The sequence below is a fragment of the Drepanopeziza brunnea genome (genome assembly GCF_022702325.1).
Source record: "Drepanopeziza brunnea f. sp. 'multigermtubi' strain 214-2 chromosome Unknown ctg12, whole genome shotgun sequence".
Classification (NCBI taxonomy): domain Eukaryota; kingdom Fungi; phylum Ascomycota; class Leotiomycetes; order Helotiales; family Drepanopezizaceae; genus Drepanopeziza; species Drepanopeziza brunnea.
Genome location: NW_027094075.1, coordinates 1925844 through 1953742, shown reverse-complemented (window position 1 = coordinate 1953742; position 27899 = coordinate 1925844). Strand labels below are relative to the sequence as shown.

The 27899-nt window shown below is 50.1% G+C and overlaps 8 protein-coding genes across 8 annotated transcripts; 5 read left to right on the top strand and 3 right to left on the bottom strand.

Annotated features, from left to right (window-relative positions):
• Positions 1-773: 773 nt before the first annotated feature.
• L3040_007270 (uncharacterized protein) lies at positions 774-2450 on the top strand (the record flags this gene model as incomplete). Its single annotated transcript, XM_007290223.2, has 1 exon — positions 774-2450. The coding sequence occupies one exon, from the start codon at positions 774-776 to the stop codon at positions 2448-2450; it is 1677 nt and encodes a 558-aa protein (XP_007290285.2).
• Positions 2451-6664: 4214 nt separating this feature from the next.
• Positions 6665-7274, top strand: L3040_007269 (uncharacterized protein; the record flags this gene model as incomplete). Its single annotated transcript, XM_007290222.1, has 2 exons — positions 6665-6946; positions 7098-7274. The coding sequence occupies 2 exons, from the start codon at positions 6665-6667 to the stop codon at positions 7272-7274; spliced, it is 459 nt and encodes a 152-aa protein (XP_007290284.1).
• Positions 7275-9892: 2618 nt separating this feature from the next.
• L3040_007268 (uncharacterized protein) lies at positions 9893-11135 on the top strand (the record flags this gene model as incomplete). Its single annotated transcript, XM_066156209.1, has 3 exons — positions 9893-10104; positions 10174-10480; positions 10746-11135. The coding sequence occupies 3 exons, from the start codon at positions 9893-9895 to the stop codon at positions 11133-11135; spliced, it is 909 nt and encodes a 302-aa protein (XP_066011013.1).
• A 765-nt stretch (positions 11136-11900) lies between these two features.
• Positions 11901-13749, bottom strand: L3040_007267 (uncharacterized protein; the record flags this gene model as incomplete). Its single annotated transcript, XM_007290220.2, has 3 exons — positions 11901-13133; positions 13183-13628; positions 13689-13749. 3 exons carry the CDS (start codon positions 13747-13749, stop codon positions 11901-11903), a joined length of 1740 nt encoding a protein of 579 aa, XP_007290282.2.
• An 837-nt stretch (positions 13750-14586) lies between these two features.
• L3040_007266 (uncharacterized protein) lies at positions 14587-15811 on the bottom strand (the record flags this gene model as incomplete). Its single annotated transcript, XM_007290219.2, has 2 exons — positions 14587-15212; positions 15265-15811. The coding sequence occupies 2 exons, from the start codon at positions 15809-15811 to the stop codon at positions 14587-14589; spliced, it is 1173 nt and encodes a 390-aa protein (XP_007290281.2).
• A 977-nt stretch (positions 15812-16788) lies between these two features.
• On the top strand, positions 16789-18015 carry L3040_007265 (uncharacterized protein; the record flags this gene model as incomplete). The annotated part of the gene is made up of 1 exon (XM_007290218.2): positions 16789-18015. One exon carries the CDS (start codon positions 16789-16791, stop codon positions 18013-18015), a length of 1227 nt encoding a protein of 408 aa, XP_007290280.2.
• Positions 18016-18063: 48 nt separating this feature from the next.
• On the bottom strand, positions 18064-18745 carry L3040_007264 (uncharacterized protein; the record flags this gene model as incomplete). The annotated part of the gene is made up of 2 exons (XM_007290217.2): positions 18064-18233; positions 18301-18745. The coding sequence occupies 2 exons, from the start codon at positions 18743-18745 to the stop codon at positions 18064-18066; spliced, it is 615 nt and encodes a 204-aa protein (XP_007290279.2).
• A 283-nt stretch (positions 18746-19028) lies between these two features.
• L3040_007263 (uncharacterized protein) lies at positions 19029-25574 on the top strand (the record flags this gene model as incomplete). Its single annotated transcript, XM_007290216.2, has 3 exons — positions 19029-22255; positions 22303-23837; positions 23884-25574. The coding sequence occupies 3 exons, from the start codon at positions 19029-19031 to the stop codon at positions 25572-25574; spliced, it is 6453 nt and encodes a 2150-aa protein (XP_007290278.2).
• Between the last annotated feature and the right edge of the window lie 2325 nt (positions 25575-27899).

Below are 27899 nucleotides of genomic sequence, written 5' to 3'. Positions count from 1 at the left end.
GGTTAGAATGAGTTCGTGTATATATATTGCATATGTATATGCTTGATACGCTCGTGAAAAGTGAGTACGGCTAGCTCGCTAGCTGGTATTGATCGCTAAGCGAGCTTTAGCCAACGACCGAGGGTACCTTGATTTCGTCATGCAGCTTCTGCCCCCTTTTCTCGGCTCGCTTAAGTTCTGACGCGGAGCGAGAACTTCATTTATCGATTATTGACTTCTGTCTAATCGGGTCGGCTGGGATTTAACTGGATGGCTTTCTCTCGATGCTATTAGAGATGAGTGAATATTCTTCTCCAGATTGATGTAGCGTCTCAGCGAGACGACTATTTATGATGGATGCTACGACTACGTACTTGAAGTTACATTTCTTGTGACCTAGATTGGTGGGAGAAATGCCTGTAAAGCGTACTCCTGCAAAATATAGTGGATCATGAATTTTTGCCTACCGCTATCGAGAGGTGGTTATGTGTTGTTTAGACAGTCTCAATGGTCCGCACAACATGGAGAGTGACACGATATTTGTATTTTGAGTCATAAAGAGGAGTTGTATCATTCATATGATTGCGCCTTATACTTCGAATTTCCCTCGTGTGAATCATAGACGGGAATGACGGGCATCTTCGATCCACTTGCATTTCAAGCAGCAACATTTAAGCTCCAATCACGAGCACTTCTGATCTCGTGGAGTTTCATGTATGCCTAGCAGTTCGCCAGCTGCGCATTTTTCTACTCGCTTTTTCATTTTTTGGCCGCCTCGAGACTTATACGCTGACATGGAGAAACACCTCGTCTGCCTCAAAGGTCTCGAAAGTATGGCCACTGCAGTCAAGAGCTACACGGAAAAGGGTGATATCAGAAGAGCGACCGAGATAGACACCTACCTGAAGGAACTTATGGATTGCGTCCACGACAACTTCGACGAAGCTGAGAGGCCTCAATGTGTCATGGAGGAGGGCCCACAATTATGGTTCAGAAGAGAAGAATATGGCAACCTCACGGAATGGTGGACCAAGGGGCAAGAAGCGCGGCTGGCTGGTGTTGACAGGGATGGGAAATTGGACGCTTTGCAGGCGGAAGTAGGAAAGGTCGATGAGGGTGAGAAGTCTGCGACGGGCACGCTCATGGATTCCGATGCCGTAGTCGACTATCTCAAATATGGCACCGGACCGAAAGTCGTGCAGACCCTACAGCTGTACGAAGACGATCTACAAGCCTGGGAGAACGTTGGCTGGAGGATTTTGGACGAGCTGGGCAGGATGATGAGGTGGATGGAATGCGATATTACTGAGGAGGTGCCCGAGGAAGCCGAGGTCAGGACTCTGTATCCGACGCCGCGAGAGTGGCTCATCGACGATGTGTTGCATGCGGTGAGGGAGTATCGACAGGCGCTGGCGACTTATGGGGATGTAGCAATGGATGAGACGGCGCAGGAGGCGATGGTGGCGATGCTACATAGGGATGATAAGCGTGAGGAATCGAAGACTTTCGAGAATCAGAAGGATCCAGGAGAGCAATGGTCCTGCGGAGAAGAATGCGAGCTTACTTTGCTGCCGCCACTGCCTGCGAGCCCAGAGGCCGAGGTTTCGTTCGAGGAGCAGCAGTGGATTGGGGATTCGAAGACGTTGGACCGGGACTTCAATAGGTGGTCGGCTCACCTATCTCAGGAGCTGTCGGTCTACCGCTACCACATTTCTAACGGCAAGATGCTGGACGAGAATGTTCTGATGAATGCCGGAATGATTGTTACTCTGGCCAAAGGCAAGTTCAAGGAAAGAGGGGACCCTCCAATAGACGAGCAGAAACATCTTCCTGTGCCCGGCAGCTGGATCGAAGAGGATCATGAGGACGTACGAGGTGACGACAGCGAGTATCTCGACTTGGAAACTTTTCCGGGAGAGTTTGGGGATGAGCGGGTCGAGGTCCTCGCGAGGAGCCTGAGGGCTTTCTGCGCTTCAATTTTGAGAAGTTTCGACCGAGCAGGGATCGATCAATATCTCCTGAGGGCTGCGAGAAAGCTAGTCGAGCAGGCAGGAAGGGGTGGTGGTGCAGGTCCTGGAAGAGAAGAGTATACCAAGATCTTGTCAAGGGAATTGCTGCATACAACGCCGGATATGGAGGATACCAAGACCGTGGCACTGTACACCAATATTGGTGCTGATGCTTCAGAGTTCGCAGAACACGGAAGCGGCCTCGACGACCGACTCATGGCTGCCTCCCATACGCTTTTCGATATTGTAAAGGTAGATACAAACGCCGGTTGGGAGCCAGAATACGACGTGAGGGTCATCGAGGCTGCACATGACGTGCTTGTTTTGGAAAAGGCGATTGAACATGACTCGATTCCGAGCCTGGAGCCGATAAGGAGGATAAGTCCGAGAAAGACAGTGCGATGGGCGCAGAATTTGGTGGAGATACTTGGAAAGAAGAATCCCAAAGTGAAGAGGATGTGATGGCAAGCGGGAAACATTTATATTGTTATATATTAATTGTTGCCGTCTGCAGATATTAATACTAGCATTGGACTTCCGTAGCAGTCGGGCATCAAAAGTCTGATAGCTGGCCGGATCCCCGCACTCCCCTCTGTCTTACTCCGTATGGAGTAAATCCCTAATGCCTTGCGTCCTTCAATTCTTACTCCGTAGACTAGTTGTACTACTACGTAAGTACGTAGTAAGTACAGTAATGTCTGATTCCTTAACTTTAAAACGGAGACCAGCCGTGGGATTGTCTGGGCGGTAGGGATTATGTCCGGTACTTCGACAAGTTACTAGTATACACTAAGAAACCGCATACATGGGCCTCTGGACCCGAAGTTATACTTTTACAAATTTCAACTGGTCCGTAGGACGTATCATTGTACAGTAAGGCATTGATATCAAATGGTATAGTGGCTACAGGAGGGGTCGATTATTTCCCATGCCTCAACCCACTTTTTGAGTGGGCCCGCCCAGCCAAATCTACTCGCTGCTTGACGCTACATTTAACGACCTCGGCTTCGGTATACTCGATTCTAATATAGATATAGATTTATTTCTCAAAGATTCTTAAGAGAAACCTGTTTCAATTTAGCAAGGCGATGTATTTTACAATCTGAAAGCTTTTAAAGACGTAGTAACGAGCGATAAGAGCTTAAGTGTCCGAATAACGAGAAGACTTGTGTGAGATAGGTATACTACTTTAACGATATATGCAAATGGCGCGCTCGTTGCAACCACGACGTTCGAACTAAGGAAGCTACGGTATCGATATAATAGAGAAAACATATATGCTTTAATCGTGTTCATTATACAAGACCGTTGGTTGCGCGGATAGCGTATCTTTTAGAATTGATTCTTAAGCTAATATTTGTAATTAAAAACACATATCGATAGAATTGTATTTATTTATTTCTATTAATTTTTTTTTTAAAAAAATTGTAAATGTGAATAGCTTTAAAATTACAATCGAGAACTTTAGAAAATAATTCTAGTATAAGCGGCATTACTGAAAAATTTTTCCTGTATAAAGCAGCGAGTATATTTGGCTGGGCGGGCCCACTCAAAAAGTGGGTTGAGGCATGGGAAATAATCGACCCTACAGGAGGTACCTCCGTAAGTAAGCAGAAGGGGTCTTTGTTCCCGCCGGACCGCCGGAAAGAATTATAGCTGCTTTATATAAGCGAGCTCTTGGCCCTTTTTCATCAACCGGCGGACGCGGAGGGGCGATGGCTGAGGTATGCCGCTCATAAGGCCAGTTTGCGCCGCTCAGCCATCGCCAGTCCGCCGGTTGCATGCCATTTCGGAACTTCACCCTCCATCTAAAGCCCATTCAACTAGGTTTTGAGCCGGGCGCTCCTAGCGCCCGCCTGAGTTTTGCATCTCTTTGCATTTATTTTTATTATGGTTGATTGTTTTGCCGAGTGTAGCGAGCGAGGCTCGCTTAATTGTACGCGACTTCTGTATCCGTTCTTTAAGGTAACGGCGCTTAGATTGGTACTAAGTCACTTTGCAAATTTGTAGATCATGACTTGTCTTGCTATAAGTGGAACAGGGGCGGAGCACTCATGCTTAAAGCTTAATCATCTTAGCGTGCCCCGGTTCCGGCTCTTATAATCAATCCACTTCTGCTTTACGGGTAACTACATTACTGTAAACTATAAATCGAGATACACTGTCTCCCCCTCCTGCTGCCCCCTTTGGCCACCGCTTTGACAAAACAAATTTAACCGCTGTACTTCCGTAAGGCCCTCGGTCCATTTGATCCTGTAGAGAGTACCCTGTGTCTTGCGTTACCGTATACACTTACGAACACATGAAGCTCGATTAAGTGATATAACTAAGCTCCGTGAACAAAGATACGATCCAGGATTAATATTTTTGAGAGAGACTTTTACAGCCCATTCGGCCGCCGGTTTGTTTATAACCAACCGATCTTCGACGGCCGCTCACAGCTGTTTGATCGAAGTTGCGATATTTGCAAGATATTTAATGGAAGCTTGGTGCAGCGTTCAGCTAGGTAGCCGAAGTCTGTAGGAGATTATTAATTCATGTAATATCTTGTAACTTAGGTTATGGGTTTACTAATAAGTCTTCTTTGCGAAGGAGCGCCCTCTTCCCCCAATCTCCATTGAAGTTCACAAATTGATGGATTCTTAACTCCGGTTAAATCTTACGGTTTACCCTACTGCAGACAGTAGTACATTTCAGTAGAAACAGAGCACAGCCTTAAAGAGGATTACCTAGCAGTCAATGCAAGCGACTATTGAAACTTTCGGGGCAAAGAAGAACCGGAAAGGAGTCAGTGACTAAGCTCGGCATCTTAACCGATATTCTTGGGGCCTAAGAAACGTTACCCGTGGTGTTTGGTATTGTTGCTGATTGATCTGTATACTCCGACTCAAGAGACAGGTCCTGATCATGCATTTATCGTTCCTCCTGTCACAAATATCACGGTCACAACAAAGGGGAACTCGGAGTAGAGAACGGCTCTCTATATTGGTAGAGACGCTTTGGGCTTTGCTTATCAAGTGTTTTCTCTGATCTGGCCAGCTGCTTGCTGGTCCAAAATAACATATTCGCCATGAAAAGGCAGCCCTGAGAGAGAACCAGTAGAAAATCGAGGCCAAGCTTCGCCCTCAGCTACGCACCTTGACCCTTGAGTCAAGGGCAAACAAACTAACTAACTAAAAAACTAGCTAAAAGGTAAGGGAAGGAGGGTAAGCTCGCAAAAATCTTTGTTGTAGAGGTCTGGTGACTTGAGGTTGTGGACCAGACGCCGTCCCACCTAATATTAAGGGGAATCGAGTCGATTCGCTTAGCTCCACCATTCACTCATAAAATGTTTGTGTTTATACTCTCAACGGAGGACGCGGGCTACGACCTTCAGTGCCTTGAAAGGCTGTCAGTAATATACAGGATAAAGGCCTTTGGTCAGATTGGGCTATATTGCAGTAGTACTTTCCCAGAGCTGGGAGTCCTCAGCAGCGATCGATTGCTTGGAAGTCAATTCCCCCACCCGCCATCCCTGGCCACACTTCATATATTCAGAATGGCCCCAATCAGGAGCGTTAGGCTTCTTTGAGCTTAGCTCATTTTTCTGACAGCTGACTTCTTCTTAGCAAGCTACTCTCAGCTGCTCCAGATCAAGAAGCTTGCTAGCTAGCTGTCATCACACCAATCAAAGCTCAAGGGCGCCTGTCAGCCAAAACTCACAAGCTCCACCCCTCTTCTTTCCCAAGCAATCGAGTTTGAAGATAAACACTTCCATTGTAACACTGGCACCGCCTCAGTTGTGAGGGTTGTATTGGGGCTAGTGTTTCCATTTTCAAGACCAAGGGGCGGTCGAACTAAGCATGCGTAACCAGCAACTGCTATACGAAGTCAGATTCGGTATCAGTCTTTCCGCTTCAGATCTCGTTCGAATCGATGTTTGAAAGCAACCCCGTATCATTGGAGCATATTCAAAGTTCAAAGTTAAGAGAGCGCTATGAGTTACTCACAAATCTTACCATCAAAGGCATTGGCTAACATTTCTAAGTAGGTCCACTCTGGACGTAATTTGTATTTCGTACGTAAATTTGAGCCCACAACTTGATGGGATGGGTCCAGATATGCGCTCATCGCGCGTAGCCGTACATCTGTGGAGTCCTTGCTCAGGTTGGGAAAGCCTTGGAGCAAATTGTTTTGACCCCAAGCCCTCATTGCCCACGAGATCTTGGGCCGAGTCAGTGCCGTCTTTCGCAAGTGCATTTGTGCTTTATATCAATCCAAGGAGCCAAGCAGCTGGTTCTTGGACAGTCTAAAGAGGTGCATCTTCGTAGACGTTATCAGGGAGACCGAGAAAACTAGTGCACTTTGGTTGCAATACTACTGGTCAACAACTCGCTTGAAGGTTGATAACACAATATATTCAATCTTGGAATCGCTCAGTTAGGAATGAACTGAGCTTTTCTGATAGTCTCCGTTCGAACTGTTGACCTCGGTAAGTACATAGGAGAATCAAGTTTGAAATGGCAGGACTGACACGGACGAGGTATATATCACACCTTCCCGTCCAGCTCTGAGGATGGTTGTATCAGTCCTCAGACCATTTCTCTCCAGTCCTCAAGACATTCTCTTCAGAGTCAAGACCGCTTTCAAACGCTTGAAAAACACCAGCAACCCAAAGTCAACCACGATCATATACAATGTTATCCAAGATATACATCCCAATCCACCGCATCCTCGCTATCGCCCTCTCTCTTACACCATGTGCCTCAGCACTGGTCACGACCACAACAAGACAATTCCAGCCCGCCCTCGACAACATGAAGCGACAGTCCCCCGGCACCCTCTCCGACATCCTCGGCCTGCCTATTTCAACCCTTAACATCCGAGAAACCAACCTCACTTTGGCTACATTCAATGACGAAGTTATCGATATATCGAATATCTCCCTTTTTGGGACTGTCAATGATGGCAGCTTCAACGTGAGTGCCCTCCGGGACTTCCTTCCCTCTCCGAGATCGTCTCGGGCTTCTTCAAGCCTCATTGAGCCGACCGTGAGACCTTCATCCAGTCATTTGATACAATCTGATACACGAACTGTAACCGCAATACTGATGTTGAATCCCGCCGTAGTGCACCCCCGAAGCTATAGTCCGCGCGAGGGCCGTCGACCGGTCGGTAACTAGTCCTGCCACTGCAACGGTCAACATCGGTTCCCTCACTATTACATTGCTCACGTTCGGCGACGAAGTCATAGACATCTCGGGTATTTCAATTTTCGGGGATGTGAATGATAATGGATGCGAGTAGCTGGGAGCAGATGCGGCCACAGTCGACGCTGAGATTAGTGAAGGCATGTGCAGCTTGGACTTGATAGAGTCCCACTTGGGATGAACACCATACCTTTTCCTTAGCCGTTATTTCAATGCCGGGATTTCAATTTTGTCTTGTGTATACGAGCAGGGCTTCCTCTCGCCGCCACTCATTATAGGTTCTACGCTCTTGGATACTAGTTGTTAAATGTCAGAGTCTTCACCACAAAACCATTCAACAGACTACTTGTGAGAGATGGTCAAGTCTAGATTGTTAGCATACTAGCACTATCCTAACTTCATCGTAGCTTGAACTTGCTGAAACGTCCTCCGCTGGACTGACATCGCCGCCGCAGCCTCATATCCGCAAATTTAATGTCGTGCTCAGTGAGAGCGATCGGGCCGACCCGCTACGACCCGCTACGGCCCGCTAAGACCCGCTACGGCCCGCTACGACCCGCTACGGCCGCTAAGGCTGATGTGGTCTATATAAGCCAAGAATATGTAAGATTAGTAGTAGTAGTATTGATTTACGTAGTACGTCGCACGGGTATCCAAAACGCAATGCTTGGACCCTGGGGACCTCCTATAGGGTACGGCGATGCTAAGTAGAGGAAGTATATATAAAGTATTATTTAAACGAAAGTAAAAACTACTTTAAGGGAAAGCTTTTTTTAAAAATAGCATCGAGGTGTTGATCTCGCGGTATCGCAAACTCTTTATAAACTTTTTAAAAGAATTTTATAATGATGTGCGCCGAGCTTTTTCTCGTTGATTATTAAATACCTATAGCTTTATAGCGAACCTCCATCCGTATAAGTATAAACATCGTTTTAGTTATCGTAAAGCTGTAAAGGCTCGCGTTCGTAGCCTTTATGTAAGAGCCGGTATATTTGCAGACCGCTTTTTCAAAAGCGCAATATCGTGTTTTCGACTAGTCGAACTAAGCCGTTCCCATCTTATCTTTTATACCCGTTCCCTTTCTATGGTAAATATTTTTAGTTTTTTTTCAGTCGATATGCCCGTCAAGTATATAGATCGTAGTCGGCGTGGTGTTCGAAAAGAGAGAGAAGGGAGGTTCGAAACCGCCGGTAAGAGAAGATCTTTCCGATGAGACGTCGCATATCGATGATTTAATTTCGGCTCTCCAGACTCTCTGCCATAAGAAAGATCTGAAGGTTCGTAAGAGACACCTCGTACAGGTAAAGAATCATAGCCTCCTCCAAGAATATGTAAGAGGCAGCGAGAAGGGAATTGGAATAGAAACACCCAGGATTAGCCAGCTTGGACGTACCCAACTTTCACCATCTGACTGAATTCTCTCAGGATTTGACTTTAATATTTCGGCTGAGAGTCGTCCAGCGTTTGAAATCCAAGGATTAAATCCTTGGACCCGAGGGCCTGGATCCTCCATACAGGACCGTATAATCTTACTCAGCTGGTGGTCCAGCACTGGTCTGTAAACAAAGCCCCAGAAATGCTCCCGGAGGCCTTTTCTATGCTCTCGACCTCCAGATTGCTTATGGCAAAATGGCCGATCATTGAGTCATTGCGGCAGCTTGATAAGCTTCCATTTTTTTCAAACTTTACATTTTTATATGTTTACATTTATGCTTCAGTTCCCCTCTTTTGTAGCTTTGCAACGAGTCTCACCGTGGCATAGCTTAGCGGGGTAGAGTGCGGAACCTGTGAGCGGATAAATGTATGTTGCATATTAAATCACGGATTTATATAGTCAATCCTTCTAATTACCAACCATATGCAGAGATTGTAATTCTAGAGTTGGATCTCGTACACTGTAGCCTAAAGTGACAGATGCTGGCCATTCAAAGAGTTTTAAATACGGAACTTTGTTCATAGCAGTTTCAAATTAAGATCTTCTAAACGCGAGACGACACTTTCACTCTCCGTATGTTGGTCATGTTGAGCAGCTTGAGTTCGCGCTCTCGGCCACGTGAATGGATTTACTGAGCTTTTGGGTAAAAAGATTAGTATGCTTTGTATGTTTTGATAGAGATTACCAGAGATCATGGTTTCCAGAGTGGGGCATCATCATCCGGACAGGAAAGAACTTACCGGGCAATCAACATGTTTACATTCTGCTTGTCTTCCGTCGGTCACCTGAGGTTTACATGCAAGGAAAAGGCAGAGAAAAATAGTAGTGCTTTCCTGCCATTAATTGAACTTGTGAATTCGGGATGAAGTGAATTAGAAACTAAGCAGAGAACCGTGGTGAGAAAATGCAATGAACACTTGCGCATGACTTGGCACTGTAATCAAACCTCTTTATTCGGTGAAAATATAAGAGACTTATAGATATCATGAATTTATGCTCGAACTTCCCGTATTTAGGTCTCAATTACCAATCCAATACTATCTGCTCAATGTGTTGAAGACTTTACGGTACTACTCTGATACTCAACTATCGGGACAACCGTTAGCCACGGGTAAGCTGCTCTATGGTCAAATAAAGGCACATTATCCAAGTGAGATAAGGTGACTATCCACTAATGCTCCAGAATATACGATGACATTCACCCCAGCTTGCAAAGGTTCTGGGGAGCTAAGTCTTGGCATATCGCTTAGCAGTCAACAAACGACCCGCTCGGCATCTTAATGATATCGACTTCAACTTCTCCTTTCCTCGCAACACCAAGCCGATCAAAAAATTGGTTCGGAATCATGACTATTGAGTACCTCTGCAAGCCGGTACCGGCCAGGATGTCAGAACACAGCTGCATCTGCATGGATTGTGTACGAGGCAATCCCGCATCAGAATGCGACCGCTGCTACCGCATCCACAAGCATACCGGCGAGGTCAACCAAATGTAAGTTAAGCATGCCCCGGTAAATAAATCAATGACTGAAGAGTCGTTACTGACGAAGCGGAGGGACAGCCTGGCTCGCTGCCCCGAGATCGCCACCCTCCTCGTCGGTCCGAACGAAACCAAGCTCACCTGCCACAAGGCCTTGCTGGGATTCTACTCCAACGTGTTCGAGGCTTACATCTATACGGGCTCGCACAGCAGCCGCCATGAGAAAGACGAGGAGCACGCGGTCAAACTGTCGCTCGAGCGACCCGAAGCAATCGCGGTGTTCCTGACCTGGCTCTATTCCGGCCAGCTGGAGTGCGATATCAGCGGCGAAGAGCTATGGGCATTGGGCGACCGTCTCCGCAGCCCACTTTTCTGCAACGAAGTCATGGTAAGTAGAATGGAGGCTCCGTTCTCTCTCTCTCTCTCTTACACACACACAAAAACGTTCCGTAGTGCTACACCCATTAACTTCCCCGTGGAAACTGTCGTATATCCAGCAAATTAGCTGCGATAGAACCCCTCCTCCCTCCTTCCTCCCCTCTGAAACAAGACTCCAAAGCTCGAACCAATTCCCTCGTACACCACTGAATTCATCTGGGTCTCTTCATATCCAAGCTTCTTCGTTCGCTGACCAGCTCTCCCCAACCCAACAGCATCTCCTCTACGCCGCCTACGCCCACCGCGACAACTGGATGACAGCCCAGAGCGCCTCAGTAGCATTCGCGCAAGCCCCAGGCTCGCGGCTCTACGAATTTGTCTGCGACTACCTGCGCGTCCAGGGCCCTCTGTGCGCCGCCGCTCTCCTCTCGCACGACGACGACGGGACGACGCGCGGGCTGTACGAGGGCGACTGGGACAGACTCATCGCGGGCGGGGGCGACCTGGTCTTGTTCGTGGCCAAGCATGATGGCTTCGTCTATGACTCGGGTCCGGAGCTGCCGCGGTACACTACTGGTAACAAGCAGGAGCACTATCTGCTGGACGAGCATCATCGGAGCGTGGATGCCTTCCTGGGAGGGATCGAGGATCATGCGGGAGGTTGATTCATGATTGTCACTCACTCGTGACTTTGGGGACATGGCTTGGAGAACCTGGCTGGCCTACTTACTGCCTTATCAGAGCGTGGTTGCAATATTTTTTTTTTTTAAAAAAAATCCGCAGGTTTCGTAGCCAGCGCCCTGTACAAGCTCAGAAATCCATCTTCGCTGGCCACGCGACTCCGAGAACCACAGCATGGCTTTAAGAACAGCCTAGCTGGCCACACTGCTTTGATCGACACCTTTCTGTCGACTTCTCCGGCCTTAATTCGCATGGTCATTCGAATTTCGCACCCATCAGCGAATCTCTTATCCATTTGCTTTGCTTTGCTTTGCTTTGAATCACCCCCGGCCCGGTCTGAGGAGATCTCCGTACATACTGATCAAAAAATTTTCTTTATAAACGTGGCGACCTCGATTTGTGATTGCTCATATCAGCTGCATCTTTTCATCACCATCTTTACACCAACCTATGAATAAGAGTGACGAGATTCCGGGAGGGCATTTCACTTCCCTGGGCCAAAATATCTACTCTCTAATCGAGGTGGTCTAATTCAGCTTGCAAAGATTTAGCGTCCCGAGGGTGGTTTCTCTATTCACAGATCTCTGCATCCACAAAGGACCAGGAAAATCCAAGATCTTCTAGAGACATCCAGCTGCTTGGCTGGAAGCCGTCGCTCGTGAATAGCTCCAGATCGGTTTTCTCAGAAAAAGTCAATAGATAGCCGAGCAAGCGCGTGCCTCCCTAGTCTACCTCCAAACTCCAACATCCTAACTCCTATTCCTCTCCTCGCCCTCCAACACCCTTCCCTCCATCTCCTCAAACGTCCCGAGCACATCCCTATACCGCCCCCAAACCTCCTCTCTATAGCCCAGATCGACCTTCTCCACCGCCTCGCTCTCCCTCCATCTCCCCCCAATCAGCTCCTCAAAGCTCTCGCCCTCCTTCCGCTCAATGGCCCACACGGCCTTGTACGCGCCGCCCAGCGCGCACGCGTTCCCGCCCACATCGAGCTTCCACACGCCTTCCGCACCACCCAGCACGTCTCCGATGATGCGGGCGATGGCCGGATTGAGTGAGCCGCCGCCGACCAGGTAGATGCGTCCTGGCTGCGGGGGCAGGCCTTCCGCGGGAGGGAGGACGAGATTCTGGGAGCGCAGGCGAAGGGACAGGATCTGCGACTCGACGATCGCGCGCGTGTCGTCGGCGCTGCTCCATGATGGCTGCTCTGCTTCTTGCAGGTTCGAGCCGTCGCTCGAGCAGGTGTAGCGCCACGTGCCTGCTCGCACGTTCGGCACGATCTCAGGCAGCGGGAAGTAGAGGCCGAGTTTTGCTGGGTCGGAGGGGGATGGTTGACCTAGGGGAGGAGTGGCGAGGGCGGCTTCGTTGAATGCGGCCCAGGGGTCTGGGGATATGGCTGTGGCTGTGGCTGTGGGTTTGGGAAGGGCGTCGCGTATCTTCTCGCGGGCGAGTCCACCGTTCTTGTAGCAGAGCATGAACATGTACAGGCCGGCTGTGGTGGGGTGGTTGAAGAAGTGGTACGCGGGATCTGGCACGTACTTCGGCGTGGACATGAGGAACGTGGTAGATGTTCCCAGTGAGACTATGGCGTCCAAAGGACGTAATGGGAGAGCGAGGATGGTAGAAGGGTTGTCGCCTGTGAACGGGGCGATGCCGCAGTCAGGGGGGAAAGAGTACCGCTGCACGAAGTAAGAGGAGATAGGGCCCATGCTGCCGCCGCCATCTTCGCGGACGTCGCCGAGCTTATGCTTGAGAGAGTCGAGGCCGTCATCACCTGCTGCGAGTTTGAGCAGGGGCTCACTCCAGGTGCCTGCGTTGATGTCCCAGAGGTTCATGCCGCAGACGTCGCTGATGTCGAAAGGGGCGATTTTGCCGAGGAAGATGGAGGACAAGAAAGATGACACCAGAGTGATGCGAGACGTGGCTCGGTAGACCTCTGGATGGTTTTTGTGCATACGCATGATTTGAGGACCGGTGAAGCGCTATATCTCGTTTCAAAAGGTGTTCATGGTAGTTGAAAGCAACACTTACGTGATGAGCTTTGCTCCCCGTGACTTGCGCAAGCTTCTCCGCAGAGCCCAGCTCCGCATCGAATGAATCACACTCCTTCTGCGTACTGCCATCCTGCCAATTCGGACTGAACGGATGCACAAATGCCCCCTTCTCAAGCTGCTCCACCAACGTGCCCTTCGGATCCAGAGACCCCAGTAGTCCCTCCCCAGTCTTGCTCCAGTACACGCTTCCGTGCTGCTGGCCAGCACCGGAAATCCCTTTGATCCTGTGAAAAGGCGTTTCTTTCTCCTTCAAACGCTGCAGCACTAGGTCTAAGGCCTCGAGCCACATGGCTACGGGCGCGTAGACTTCTCGCTCGGCTTCGTTGACATGGACACCTTTCTTGATGCCGTATTTTGAGAGATCGGCATCGAAGTCCGTCTTGGCTTCATACAGGACTTTCAGTTCGGATGTAATGACAATCGCTGTAATAGAATCAGCCAGCAGATTCAAGTTTCGAGAAGTACCTCACGTGTGCCTCCTACCTTTGAGTTGTTGAGTCGAGAGGTCGAAACCAAGATACAGGGGTCCTTCTGAAGTCGACATGGCGATGATCTATAGTAATCGACAACGAATGTAAACGATGCTTCTGTGATGTAGATGGCAGATATTTCATGAAGGGAAAGCGCAGTGATCCGGTGAGCTGGAAGGGTGGCTTTCTGAGTAGAGGAGGGACAATCACCAGCTTCCATTTAGCCTGAATGCACCGAGTGTGGCTGTCGTAGCTTTCGTGGCTGGACTTTCGACAGGCGTGCGCACCAATAGACGTGAACCAGCCGCACCGACCAAGCAAAAGCCGGCGTCGCTTTTTTGTTGCACGTCGCACTTTTTCCACGAGTTTCTGGACCAAGGGGTCAGCTAGTTACGCTAGCTAGCTAGCTGCTTTGTTTACTTTCTCCGTCGTCCCTCGCTTCCCGTACTGATACGGAGTAGAGAGACATTTAGCTCATTGCAAGCTTGGTGTGGAAGGAAAACTTACCGAGATTAATTCTGGGAGATCTGGTGGCGTAGAAGAATAGATCAAGAAATAAAGTCTTACCGATGCCAAGGTCCGACAGGAGACGAGGCCAGCGTTATCTGTCTTTCTGAAATCAAGGGTCTGGAGCACTCGCTCGGGGCTGCTTTGCGCATGTGGGGAATTTTGAGAAATTGGGAGTAGAAAAACAAGACAATCATAACATTGGAGAGCGATAATGGATCTATACAGTACTGTCATTCCTGTATACAAAATTTAGTCGCACACAATAGTCGCACCGGGCGCCATCTTGCTTCTGCAAGTTCCCACGATATGCAAATCCCCTCCTGGGCCTGGTACAACGCCTGTTTGTAGCCATGCCAATCCACAATTCTGAACTTTTATGTACAACTGTTCTTGTGTGTGATTTATTGCGATTCCTTGCCATTCCCATTTGTGTGCGCTTGACCGTGATCGTCGTGGTCGTGGTCATGATCGTGATCTTTCGTCTCCGGGCTTTCTACATCGCCGCTGACGAATTCGTCGAACAGGGTTAAGGACTCGTCCTCTTTCGGCACAAAACGAACCTTGACTCGGCGAACACCTTTGACCTTCGATCCAACAGCCTCTCTGATGCCCTGCTCAACCTTCCGTACCTCCTCGACGGTCCAGGACTTGGGTACTGCAAGCTGGAGGTCCACGAGGTAGTTTTGTCCAGACTTAACACCCTCTACTTCGCGGAGCTCGACCTGTGCTCCGTCCGGAATGGTCTCGAGACCGGTCGCGGTTGCCTTTCGGACCGGTGCTTTGATCTCTTCGTCGATTCCCTTGTCTGCCAATTCGTATAAAGCCGATACAGTGTTTCCCCAACCAGCCTTAATAACCAAGAGTGAGATCAACAAACCACCGACGGGATCTAACCATGTGGCCTCGTGCAAGAAGTTGGCGCCCAAAATAGCGAAGAGGGTGACTATCCCGGTGAGAGAATCGACTCGGTGGTGTACAGCATTCGAGGCGAGGACAGAAGATTTGCGTTCTTTTGCTACTTTCATTGCTGGCAGATAAGGTTAGCATTGAGAACTCCGTCTCGAATTTCGGATACTTACTTGCGTGGTATAGCCATTCTTTGATGATCACTGTCCCAGCAGCCAGCCACGCGGCATGTATACTCGGACCTGCTGCTCCGTGGCTATGGCTATGGCTGTGACCGTGTGCATGTGCTGCCGCTTCCGCAGCCGCGTGTGCATCCAAGAAGAAATGTGCATAGAGGATCTCACAGCTGTTCAGACACATGAAGCAGCCTCCAAATAACAGCATCCCACTGACGCCCAACGAGCCCAGACTCTCTACTTTTCCAAACCCAGTGGGGAACAAGGCAGTAGGAGGTTTCAAGCTCCAAGACACAGTTGCCAGTGTCAAGAAATCGCTGGCGAGATCTGTGACGCTGTGCCAGGCGTCTGCGATCATGGATTGCGAGTTGAAGGCGTACCCGCCGACACCCTTTGCAATTGCCATGCCCAGGTTGGAGTAGAGCCCGACTCTGGTGATGCGCACGCCCGCATCGTTCTTGTTCTTGGAGATCAAGTATGTGTTGTCATGGTGGTGGTGGTGGTGATGGGAGTGCCCCGCGTGGGAGTGAGTCTGCGTCGCCATTGTTCTGTGTCGAGGGAGGAGGATGTTGGAGGTGGTGTTGAGGAAATGTTGGAATTGTGAAAAAGATTGCCGGGGCGCAGAGGTTTTATGTATCGAGCAAAGGCTTGAGGTAGAACTAGAGCTGAAAGAGAGTGAATCGAGAGCGGCAGTCAGCAGAACTCGCGATTGCTGATGCTTTTGTTGGTGGTGTTGTGATCGATGTGTCCTTCTCAGAGTGACGCAACTTAAGCGCGGCCCGACAATGGAACAGCGAAGGGGCAGCATTTGAAGAGGGTCCGGAGATCCAGGGCCGGGGAGGACCTGGGACGCGTGGATGTATACGCGGACATGCAAGGAATAGTTTGTTTATTTGGTTTTTCTGGCTCTGACTTTGTCTCTAGCTCTAGCTCTAGCTCTGGCGATGCCTCTGCCAGGTTGCCGGGAGACGTTGACAATAACAAATGAATTGTGGTGGCTCAGGGACTTGAGGGCCGGGAATCGGGATGAGTTGAAGAGGTAGAGATTGGATGGCATGGGACGGATAGTTTTAAGGTGGTTCAGAACGCTACCGGTATCTTAGCAATAAGTACTAGCTAGTACTTACCGTGACGATTAGCCGCCGCATATTTCAAAGAAAACCCGCTCTTTGGATCCGGCGACATCCACCTGTCTTCCACCCCATCTAATTTAGGTAATCCGTCATCCAAACTAATCCTCGACTCGACTCAGTACCGCAGGTACCTTAAGCTCCGGTACTTGTAGTCCCCTTTCAGTACTTACTTAAGCATTGTCCGCGCTCGGCCTGCCCGCCCAGCATACTCCGTACGTCGAGTCATGACGCGAATACCCACAGCGTCCAAAGCGTCCTCCTAGGTACTCCTCCACCACAGTCAGCACCGGGCCCCATCTGTCAAGCCTCACAAGCCTCGCAAGCTCCTCCTCCTGCTCCTCCTCCTGCTATCCTCCTTCTCCAACCCGTTCCAGATGCCAGATCCTCGATGATAAAACCCCCCTTTATGCGGATTCCCTACACGGGCCCTCTCCCACCACCAAATATTATCCCCCGGAATGCCAACACCGTCACGGGTGCCATCGCCGCTCTCTCCAGATTCCTGACTGCCCCGCCATCCCCCTCGCTACGGCCAGATGGGGTGACCGATCCAAATTCGACGGTGATACTGACGGGCGCGGGAATCTCAGTCGCATCCGGGCTGGCAGACTACCGAGGGACGAATGGCACGTACCGGGTCAACAAGACCTACCGCCCCATCTACTATCATGAGTTTCTGGCAAGTCATGAGGCGAGGAAGAGGTATTGGGCACGCAGCTTTCTGGGCTGGACGAATCTACACAAGGCCAGGCCGAATCTCGCACACTATGCGATCAAAAACCTGGGCGAGTTGGGCATCGTGAGGAGTGTGGTCACGCAGAATGTGGATTCTTTCCACTCGGCTGCTCATCCAGAACTCCCAACTCTGGAGCTTCATGGGTATCTGAGGGCTCTCACTTGTGTCACTTGCCATAAAGATCTGCCGAGAGAGGCGTTCCAGGATGCACTTTCGAGATTGAACCCAGCTTGGGCTGCTTTCTTGGTGAAAGCGATTGAGTCGGGGGCACTTGATACTGAGAATCCAGACGAGAGGAGGGCAAAGGGCATGAAGACGAACCCCGACGGGGATGTTGATCTACCAGGAGCTCCATATACAACTTTCAGATACCCGGCTTGCCCTCATTGTTTAATGAATCCACCCGTGGCAGGAGACGGAACGCAAGCAATAGTTGAGGTCGACGCTGAGGGGGCTTGGAAGCCAACAAGCACTGCGGGGATATTGAAGCCGGCCGTTGTGATGTTCGGCGAGAGCATAGCGGCAACCGTCAAGGATGCGGCTGAAAAAGCAATCGATGGGTCTGGCAGACTACTGATCCTGGGTACTTCCCTGGCAACGTATTCTGCCTGGAGACTTGCGAAAAGGGCTAATGAACGGGGTATGCCGATTGCGATATTGAACATTGGAGGAGTGAGAGGAGAAGAAGCTTTCTTCCAGAATCTGCCTATGGGCCAGACTGGAGAAGCTGCTGTCCGAGTCGAATTAGGTACCGATAGGGTTCTTCCTGGACTCGTAGATCAGCTGAAGAGGACGGGGCTTGTCTCGAAAGTCGATAACCCAAGATCCACACGTAAAGAACACGCAAACAGCAGCATTTTCAAAGATATGCTGTCATAAGATAACCATGTATGGTACATACTTTGTAAACTTCCCAACACCATAGCTCTAATAGAAGCCAGATGGAGCATTTGACTTTGGCTTTTCGACAGGTTGTGCCTCGGTGATATGTGGTTTCGCAGTAGCAGCATTAGCATCCTCGAGGTTTCGTCCATGCTTTGGCTTGCTTTTCCGTGACTTCTCCCAGGCTTCGTCTTCCCGCTCGATTTCCTGCAAAACTGCAATGCTTCACGTCAGTCTCAGGTCCTCGGCACCCTAAACAAGCAAGAAGCCATCCATTCATACCTTCTTCCCACTCCCTCTCCCTAACAGCATCGCCCGTCCCCAGCAGCCCCTCGACATCTACATCCTCACCCTTCTGTATCCTTTCAATAATCTCCTTCAGCAACCCGATCCGCGCGTCCGCGCGGCGACTGAACGCAGCGAACTCGTTTCGCAACGCGATCATCTGGATGGACATGGACCCGATGAGCAGAAATATAGCGATGAAGAAGGTCGCGGGATTCCACTCCTTGGAACGTGCCTTCTTCTTCAGAGCTGCGCTGGGAGAGCTCTTGCGTAGTGGTTTAGGGATCATGCCGAGCCAGAAGTCTTTCTGGATGACGCTGGGGAGCATCGAGTACTGTCGTGAGAATGAGAGAGTTGGCATCATCCGTGGAGGGATGGAAACTAGGGAGTTGCGCATCGCAGGAGGCGCGAGGAAGAGCTGGCGGAGCATTGTCGACCTCATCGTTGCAGTTGACTGAGGAAACTGTAAGAGTGGTTTTCTCGAGAACTCAAAATTTGATGGACCGACTGGAGTCAAAGCACGGTCGCGGTCCAGAGGTTTTTGCCGACCCGCGGCTTGTTGCCTTGCCAACAAGCGTGCATCAACTTCAAATTCGATTTCAACACCTTTCCAATCCTCAGATTCGTTACAAGGCATCATAGCTCCTTTGGCATTTTGGTTTGCTCTGGTATAATGTCTAGTCGCCATTAACATTCAGCAACTTTGCGCCCAATCCCTATTCATCATGGCTTCTTTACAAGCAACCGCGGACTCCATTCGGAGCGCTGTTGGCTCAGCATCAACATGTACACCAGCGACAGTGTCAATACTCAGCAAGCTTTTGTTACCGAGAACAGATATCCAGACAACAACCGGAAAGAAACCAGTAAAATCTGCTACAGCTTCCAAGGCAAAATCCACCAAGGCAGCCCCGACCAAGTCAAGGACGAAAAAGGTGGTGGTGGTAGAGGAGGAGGGTCGCAAAGATGAGGAGGAGCTGTCGCCAAAGGAAAGGTCCATACTGGCTACAGAAGTCATTAACACCACTTTGAAGTCACTCAGTGAGGCCATCAAGGCGCCTTCGACAGTTCCAGCCCGACGACAAGCATCCTCCAAAGATTTGGTCAAGTCATCAGCAAGAAAAGTCCTTCGACGATCAAACTCCTTACCCCAGTCGCCATTGCAGCCACGCTCCCTTAACCGTGTAACAAGCTACCAGGATATGTCGAGTAGGCATAGTCGGTCATCTTCTTCAGCGTCCTCAACACTCTCAGGCCACAGATCTGTTGCAGAATGCGCCAGGGTTGCTTTTGCATGTCTTCGGAATTTGCAAGCTGCTCAAGTACCCGGGGTGGACCTGCCCCCATTTCAGCTTGAGAACGGAATGTCAGTTTTGGTTGGAAAGATGGTGGCATTGGGTTTGGAGGATTTGGCCGTGAAGGAGTTGAGAATACTGAAACGACGATTGTATCCTGGAGATGGGCAAAAGAAAGGTCCTGCAGCCAAATCGAATGTGGCCGCTTCTTCACAGACCTTGGCTGAGCTATTGGATTTCGGGACTGCGAATTTTACGGGATCAAAGTTGGGACTGGTCATTACTTCTCAGCTACAGACTCTACGACTTATGACTTCTTGCCGGAAACCTAAGGCTATTGAAGATGGACTTCCCATTTTGCAGCCCGAGCACGCCTCGTCGCCGACAAGACTTCTCCTTGAAGCTGCGAAGGATCGGGGGAACGCAAAGTATACCGACAAAATAATCAGACAGATGCAAACGCTCTCGGAAATCCTACTATCGTTATGCCCAAGCATTTCCCAGGCTGATGATGCTCTTGCGTTGGAGACGAGACTTAGTATTTCCCCCGAAGTAGCGATCCAGCTGCAGACGTTGGCACTACATAATCGCTTCCTGTGGTGGGGTCTTGCAGGCCATAAGGGCGACGAGGGCAAAGAGATTCTGGATCCATATTATCGATGTCTTTCCACTTTCGCCCGTCGCAGCCAAAGTGGTGCCATGAGGACATACCAGGTAGCTGGCTTAGCGATGACCCAAATCAGCACTTTACTGTATGATTGTACCGATGTTCGACCGCCTTCGCCAAGACCGATATTGTCAGCAATATTCCGACTTTTGGGTTCTCTAGCACGAGAGGCGAACTCTGTCCAAAACGCAATAAACTGGACGATGGAGTGGCGGAGGATGCTTGACCCCAAGGTTGATTCGGATGCTAAACGATGTTCTGCTCTCGCGAGACTAGTCTCACTGAAACTTCGAACTTCATCTGGGGATCCGGAGGAAGAGGAACTCCTACTTTCGCTACTTGAAGAGCTGGATCGGCCATTCAAGGGGGGGTCTCAAGAGATTGACGACTTGATGACAGAGATCTCTGGCGTGAGACGATCGGCCATCTCCCTTCTTGCTCAGCATAAAGGATCATCCGGTCTAGATTCCCGTGACGACTTATCTCGGGGAATGCGTGAAATGTGCGAGACTTTGGTTTTCCTGTTACCACGCATATGTCTGAGGTACATGGGTAACCCGCCAGACACCAAATCAGCAACCAAAGACATCCTTCGCTACGAGCAGCGCCGGCATTTCATTACTAAGTTGGCCATTCATGCTATTGACTCTTCACTATTTTTAGTCAAAATGCTTCTTGGAAGTGGTCGAGCTACTTGGGACCTGGTAGACTCCAAACTTCAAGACTGTCTCTTGCTAAGTGATCGCCTTGATACTGAATCTCGAGATGTACATAGGCAGGAAGGAGAATCGCCAGTATCATACCACGTCAGGATATCCAATCTTTACTACACCCAGTATCTCAACATGAGGCGGAATTTGGAAAATGTGAAGGAGAGCGATCAGATTCGAGCGCTCCGGCGATCGCTGGACAGCGTTCGAGCCAGACCACAGCAAGAGCGAATGATGGCACAGTTCTCGACGAAACTTGAGCGCATGGCTGAATACTGCAAGACTACCGGTCGTTATGATGAGCTGTTCAAAACCCTCTTGACCCTGCGGGATGAGATGGTGAGCGACGGAACTCTGAGTTTAGTGGTGGAAAGAGCAGCATCTCAGCCGTTGAACGTTGCATGGAACCAAGATGATGATTCGTCTGTACTTGGTCGGACTTTGCACTCACTTGTCAAAGTTCGATTGAAGTATATAATGTCCACTGTCCAAACCCCGCTTTTCAGCGAGAAATGGACCGAAGAGGAGAAAGGGGTGGTGCTCGAGCACCAATTTGAGCTGTTCTCTAATTATCCGGTCGACCCCACTGCTTCAAGGAGTCTTCTGTCCAACATCTTTGCCGAACTTCTCTCCATCTACGACCAGAAGCATTATCCCCTCCGTAGACTCCGGATCCTGATTCGCCACCTAGCGCTGGGTGCAGACGACGATGAAAACACAGCCCGATCTTTGAAGGATGAGCTACGTGTTCTGCACATGGCCAAGTCAGACGGCTCCTATATGAAAGACGAGGGTTTACGGTCATATGCAAACCATCTGAAGAGTCTGGCAGCCACGATGTTAGAGCTTGATGAAACGGCCCCGAACGTTGAGGTGTTGAAGGAAGGTATCGCCACGTGGTCCTCGGTGCTTACACAAAGCCAGAATGTGGCAGATTTCAAGCGGCAGGTAGAAGATATACCTGGGCTCCTGGCACACTTGAACACCATCGGAGATTACTTGCAGATGAAGGGTCTGGATACTGTTCGGATCTCGGTTCTTCGACTCATTGCTGATATCAGCGGGCTTTGCGATGACAACTCTACACCAGATGACCTGGTGCTTAGCTTTACCTACCTTGGGGCCCAGTGGCTTCAGCTAGGATACTCTGGGAAGGCTGGGCTGTCATTTGACAAAGCTATGTCTTACCTATCGCGCAACGGGGTCACTCCATTTGCTACCCTTCAATTGCATCTTTCCCATTGTGAATACCTACTAGCTATTGGTAGCCTCGACAAAGTGTAAGTTGCATATCTCTGACAATGTACACACGACTAACGAATGGCAGTGAGGAGCACTTAGCTGGAGCACAGGCTATGTATGCTCAAGCGAAAGACCATATGCCAAGGTCGAGGTCGATCTCGCTACTGCAGCAGAGAACCAAGATGAATTTGATGGTTTCCAATGCTTACCTGGTCTACTCAATCCTAGCACTTGAGCGAGGAGCAGCCCATGTTGCACTGAACCATGCGAAACAGTGTCTACGACTCGTTCGTCGCGCCTGGACCAATACCGAGAACCAGGTTCGAAGCGAGTCAACTGGACCGGATTGCTCCAAAATCGATGTTGAGAAACTGACGGAAGATGTATCTCATTTGAGCGTGTCGACCATCACGTTGCCAAAGATGTCTACCGGCGAGCAGACTTGTGCCGGATCCAGTTTTTGGGCCCTGATCACACCTCTCTTCCGCAGCCTCAACCATCTTTCCACCCTTTTCGCTCATCACGGAATGTTCCAGGAGACTATCTACTACGCAGAACAGGCATACAAGCTTGTTAAAGGTGTTGGCTCGGATGTATACCTTGCTATGGCATCGGCGTTCTTAGGCAGCACCTGGCTGAAAGCGGGAGTTCTGGATCGTGGCTCTGAGTATCTAATGGAAGCCAAGCGACTTTGCCCAGAGTTTGAAAAGAGCCGAAATGGTGCGCTCATTGCATATCACCTCGGAAATATGCATGGGCTTCTTGGAGATAGTGAGGAGCAGATTTCAGCGTATGGTGAAGCTGAGGAGACGATAAAGAGTATCGGGATGTTTGAGTATATCAACAGCTTGGAGAAAGTGGCCGGTTCACCCGATGGACCTGATGTGTTGGCACACCAAATGTCCGCACTGGTCCTGACAACCAAACGTAAGGTAACGTTAGCCAGAAAGGCTCCAGCTCGTGCAAAAACTGTGCCAAAGGCTGCACCGAAGCGCAAGGTGACCACTAGAGCAAAGTCGCCGATAGAGAAGGTTTCGTCGATAGCCGAGGAATGTCCACAGCTTACCTCGCTCACATCAACTATCGTCCGGCAGAAAGCACGGGCTCTCATGACCACGAAGAAATCTGGTGAAGCGATGGCCGTCTTGCAAGGGGTGGAGATCTCTGGCCTTAACCAACACGAGGTAGTCGATCATGGTCTTGCAATGGCCAAGCAATTTCTATTCCAGAGTCTCGAACAAATGGCCGCGGATCCAGTGTACTCGGTGTTGCAAGACTCCACGATATCATTCCCATCAGTGGTCGGCATGGCAAAGAATCTTGACAAGCAAGGAGATAGGCTTTCTGTGACTAAGTTTTCGCCTCCTAGGAAGGCTCAAATCCCCAGAGGTAGAGAGCAAGCTGGTTCCAAGAGCCCGGCTCCGGATAGCTTTTTCGATAAGTTGCATCAAGCCCAGGAGTATCTTACCGAGATACAGTCTCTGGTTATTACTTTGGCGCCCATGTCAGTTGTCCATACAACATCTGCTCTGTTGAACAGCGTTGCAATTTTGCTTTCCGCCGCTGGCCAGGTCAAAGGGAAGCCGCTTGCACACCCTGGGCTTGCAAGCTCTTCAATTGGTATGGTCTCTCCCCGCAAAAACCTGGTATACGCTTACTCGAACAGAAAATGCAAGAACTTTGGCTCTCCGGCGGGAACGCAGAGTCATTCGTGGCGACCCTACGACTTTGAAACTCGATGACTCCTCCTGGCCACAACTGCCTAGCACTGACTCGAGAAGATCAAGTTTTGGGCCGCCTTCGGATCTCTCTCGATTCCAGAGAGACTACGTTGACATCATCCCGAAATCCTGGACCGTCGTCTCAATTTCTCTGAGTGAGAGCCGTCAGGAACTTTCCATAACCAAGTTGCAAGCCGGTCACAGCCCATTCGTTCTTCGTCTGCCACTTGGACGACACAACTCTATGGATGCTGACGAGGAGGTTTTTGGGTTTGAGCAGGGTCACGCCGAGCTAAGGGACATTATAGACATGGCGAATGAGAGCGCTCACGATGCTCTGTGTAGAAATGGCCGGGAAGCCAAGACTGCTTGGTGGGAGGAGCGAGAAGCTCTGGATGCACGTCTCAAAGACCTGCTGGAGAATATCGAAAAGGTCTGGCTTGGCGGATTTACTGGTATTTTCTCTCAGCACACACGACGGCCAGAACTCCTTGCTCGCTTCCAAAAGTCATTCCAAAATATTCTCGATAGGCATCTGCCGTCTCGGCGTAAGACGGGCAGGAAAGCTGCTGGGCCTCGTATAAATCTTGATTCGAGAATCCTGGATCTGTTCATTGGGCTGGGCGATGCCTCGGATGAAGAGTGTGACTTTGCCGAGCCTTTAACGGACCTTCTCTACTTCGTCGTCGATGTCCTGCAATTCCATGGAGAGCTCAACGCATACGCCGAGATCGACTTCGACTCCATCGTGGTTGAGATGCAGGATGCGTTGCGTGGCTACCACTCGGCTGTGCATGCCTCGGGGCAGGTCGACGAGGGCAGACACACGATCCTAATTCTGGACAAGGCACTCCACTCCTTCCCGTGGGAATCGATGCCATGCATGGACGGCCTCGCAGTCTCTCGCCTGCCATCCCTCGGATGCCTACGCGACCGCATCCTCGCCCAGCAGAAGAGCCTCGTCGAAGGTACGCCCGAAGGCCACTACATCAGCCGCCAAAACGCCTCCTACATCCTCAACCCTGGCGGCGACCTCAAGCACACGCAGTCCGTCTTCCAAAAGCCTCTCCAAGGCCTCGGGTGCGACGGCATCGTCAACCGCGAGCCCTCGGAATCCGAAGTCAAGGAGACGCTGCAGAGCAGAGATCTGCTGCTGTATTTCGGCCACGGCAGCGGCGCGCAGTACATCCGCACGCGCGAGATCCAGAAGCTGGATCGCTGCGCCGTGACGGTCCTCATGGGCTGCAGCAGCGGCGCGCTGGTTGAGCGAGGGGAGTTTGAGCCGCACGGGCCCCCGATCAACTACATGCACGCCGGGTGTCCGGCGCTGGTGGCGACGCTGTGGGATGTTACGGATAAGGACATTGATCGCTTCGCTAAGAGCGCTTTCGAGCACTGGGGCTTGTTTGAGCCGGAGGCTTCCGGTGGTGGAAGGAAGGGAAAGGGCAGAGAGAGGGAGAGGGAGAGGGAGAGGGGGAAGAAGAGGGGGGTTGAGGGGGAGGAAGGGAGAGGAGGAGGAGGAGGAGGAGGCGTGAGTCTTGTGGAGGGTGTGGCGAAGGGGAGGGGGGCGTGTCATTTGAGGTATTTGAACGCGGCGAGTGTGTGCGTGTATGGGGTTCCGGTGTACTTTCGGTAAATAATACTTGTTCTTGGGGAGTTGGCATTGCTTGGGTTGGACGAGGTTGGATTGGGAATGGGAGAGGTGCTGGGGTTGGGTTTGGAGTTGGTTTGGGGGATGGAAAGGCGTTGGTGTTTAGAGCGGAGTATCTCGGATTGGGTGCTGCTACTTATTAGTGTACTGTACATACTGGGTGTTGGAATATTTCGCTTCGTCGGGATGGAGTTGCATGTTTGGATAGGGAGGAGGAAAAGCACGGATTGGAAGTGGAAGGGAATTCATTGACTTGGGATCCCTTGCTACCTGCTTGTTGACCAGGGGGGCTTTCTTGCTTCCCTCCCTCCCCCTCCCCTTTCTTTTTCTCGCTTACTTATAAGCCTTTGCCTTATTACCTTTCCTTGTCTTCTTTCCGAACAGAGCTCTCTCTCTCTCTCGTAGGATTTACAGATATTCCACTGGTACGAAAGTACCTGGATTAGTGGATGGGTCGACCGGTCGATCGCGAGGTTTGGGTGCTGCGTTTTTCGTTTTGTGTTCTGGTTTTTCTGTGCGAGGGTTTTATTTTCTTTCTTTTCTCACCAGCGGATTTTGTTTTTAGGGGTGGGTTGGGCGGCGGGCGGGCGAGAGATTGGAGATGAGAGATGGAAGTTGGGGTGGATCGCTTAGCTAGCTTTGGGTGGGGTATAGGGGGGGGGGGGGTATAAGTATGTTCTGGTAAGAAGGTAAAGTGATTATTGAGTTGTAGGACCTCTTTTGTTTTTCTGTACAAGTTTTACTCTTTTTGTGTTTTTTTTTTTGTTTTTTTTTTATGCTTTTGGAGGGGGGAGGAGAGAGGGGAGAGGGGAGAGGGGGTTTGTTTACTTTCGTTTTGACTTTTATTTGGTCTATCCACCTATTTACTCTCGCTTGGGTGGGATGTGATTTGAAGGCTGGGTGGGGGCTGGGGATTGGGGATTAAGAGGGTAGAAAGAGGGGGTGGGGGAGAGAAGGGAGAAGAGGAGAGTATTGTTGCTCATTTATGTATACTGTCTGTTTGTTTGTTTACTTTTGTTTGAAAACTAAAGGGCGGGGGAGGGGGGGGGATGCTTCTTTTTCTCTTCTTTCTTTCTCTCCTTTCTCCTTTCTTCTTCTATAATGGGGCTTTGGTTTTTGTATTATAGGGGGGGGGGTTTTTTTTTTTTTTTGGATGGAATGGAATATAATGGAATATAGTGGAAGGCAAGCTTTTTGCCTCGCTTTGCCCTACATGACTGGGATTGTTTACTTTTTGCCCAGGGCCCTCGGCCGCCGGTCAGCCGGCTCTGCTTCCGCCATCTCACGCTCAGCCTCAATCCTCACCGGCCCCGGCGCCATGGACCTAGGTAACTCTAAACTCTCTTTTTCCACCACGTGCCTACCCCATCCAGCCCTCTCTCTCAATCCCGCTACCACTGTTTCTCTGACATCAGCCGCTGCGTGTACGCTTAAGTGGTTTATTGAGTACACTGTACGGTAGGTAATTTTGGTTGTATATGTATGGATATTTATACGGGTGCCTGCACAGCTAGGTATTTTAATGAATGGAGGGAAGGGGAGAGTATGACTGCGATGCGGGCCCAGCGCCTCGCAGTTACGTACAAAACGTACGTAATGATAGGAGGGGTGTTGACTTGCGTTTGGAAAGTTTATGAATGCTGGCTGGAATTTGGTATGTCTGTATACTACGTACTTGTTGAAATTTGGAAGTATTGTCAACGGTTTTGTCTCACTTCTGAGTCAAAAATTCTCCGAACGTATAGAGGCGCGGTAGCGATCGAGTGGGATTAATTGTAGCGGTAGTAACGTACAATGAAAGAAAGATGTTCAAGCATACCGGTACCGGTATTGGTGACTAGTTGCCAAGGTCTGTTGATCCTGAGTTCATGGAGTTGTAGGCAGCATACCTAGTAGTAGTGACTGTATACCCGACTAGTACCAATGTTGGTTTCCTTAAGGGTCCTGGGGCATTGTATATTCTGGTGGGGTAGGGTAAGACAGCCGCGGATGTTCTATATGATTTTGAATATAAAGAGATGGTAAAACGTATACACATGTATGTATAGCGATTCGATACTGGCTAGGGCTTTTTCCTAATTCGCAGTCGGATGACAAGTCCTCATCAATCCTACATTACTCTTTTCTTAGTCGTAGTGCACAAAATCCACTCGATACCGAAGCTTCTAGAAAGAAGGGCATTCTGAAGCAAGACGTCTGAAATTTCCAATTATTTTCTTCCGTGCACTCACTCCTTGGCCCCACACGACACGACCCATCCCGACCAGATTTTCCCCCCTGCCCCAACTGTCTTGATTGGAAAGAAAGAGA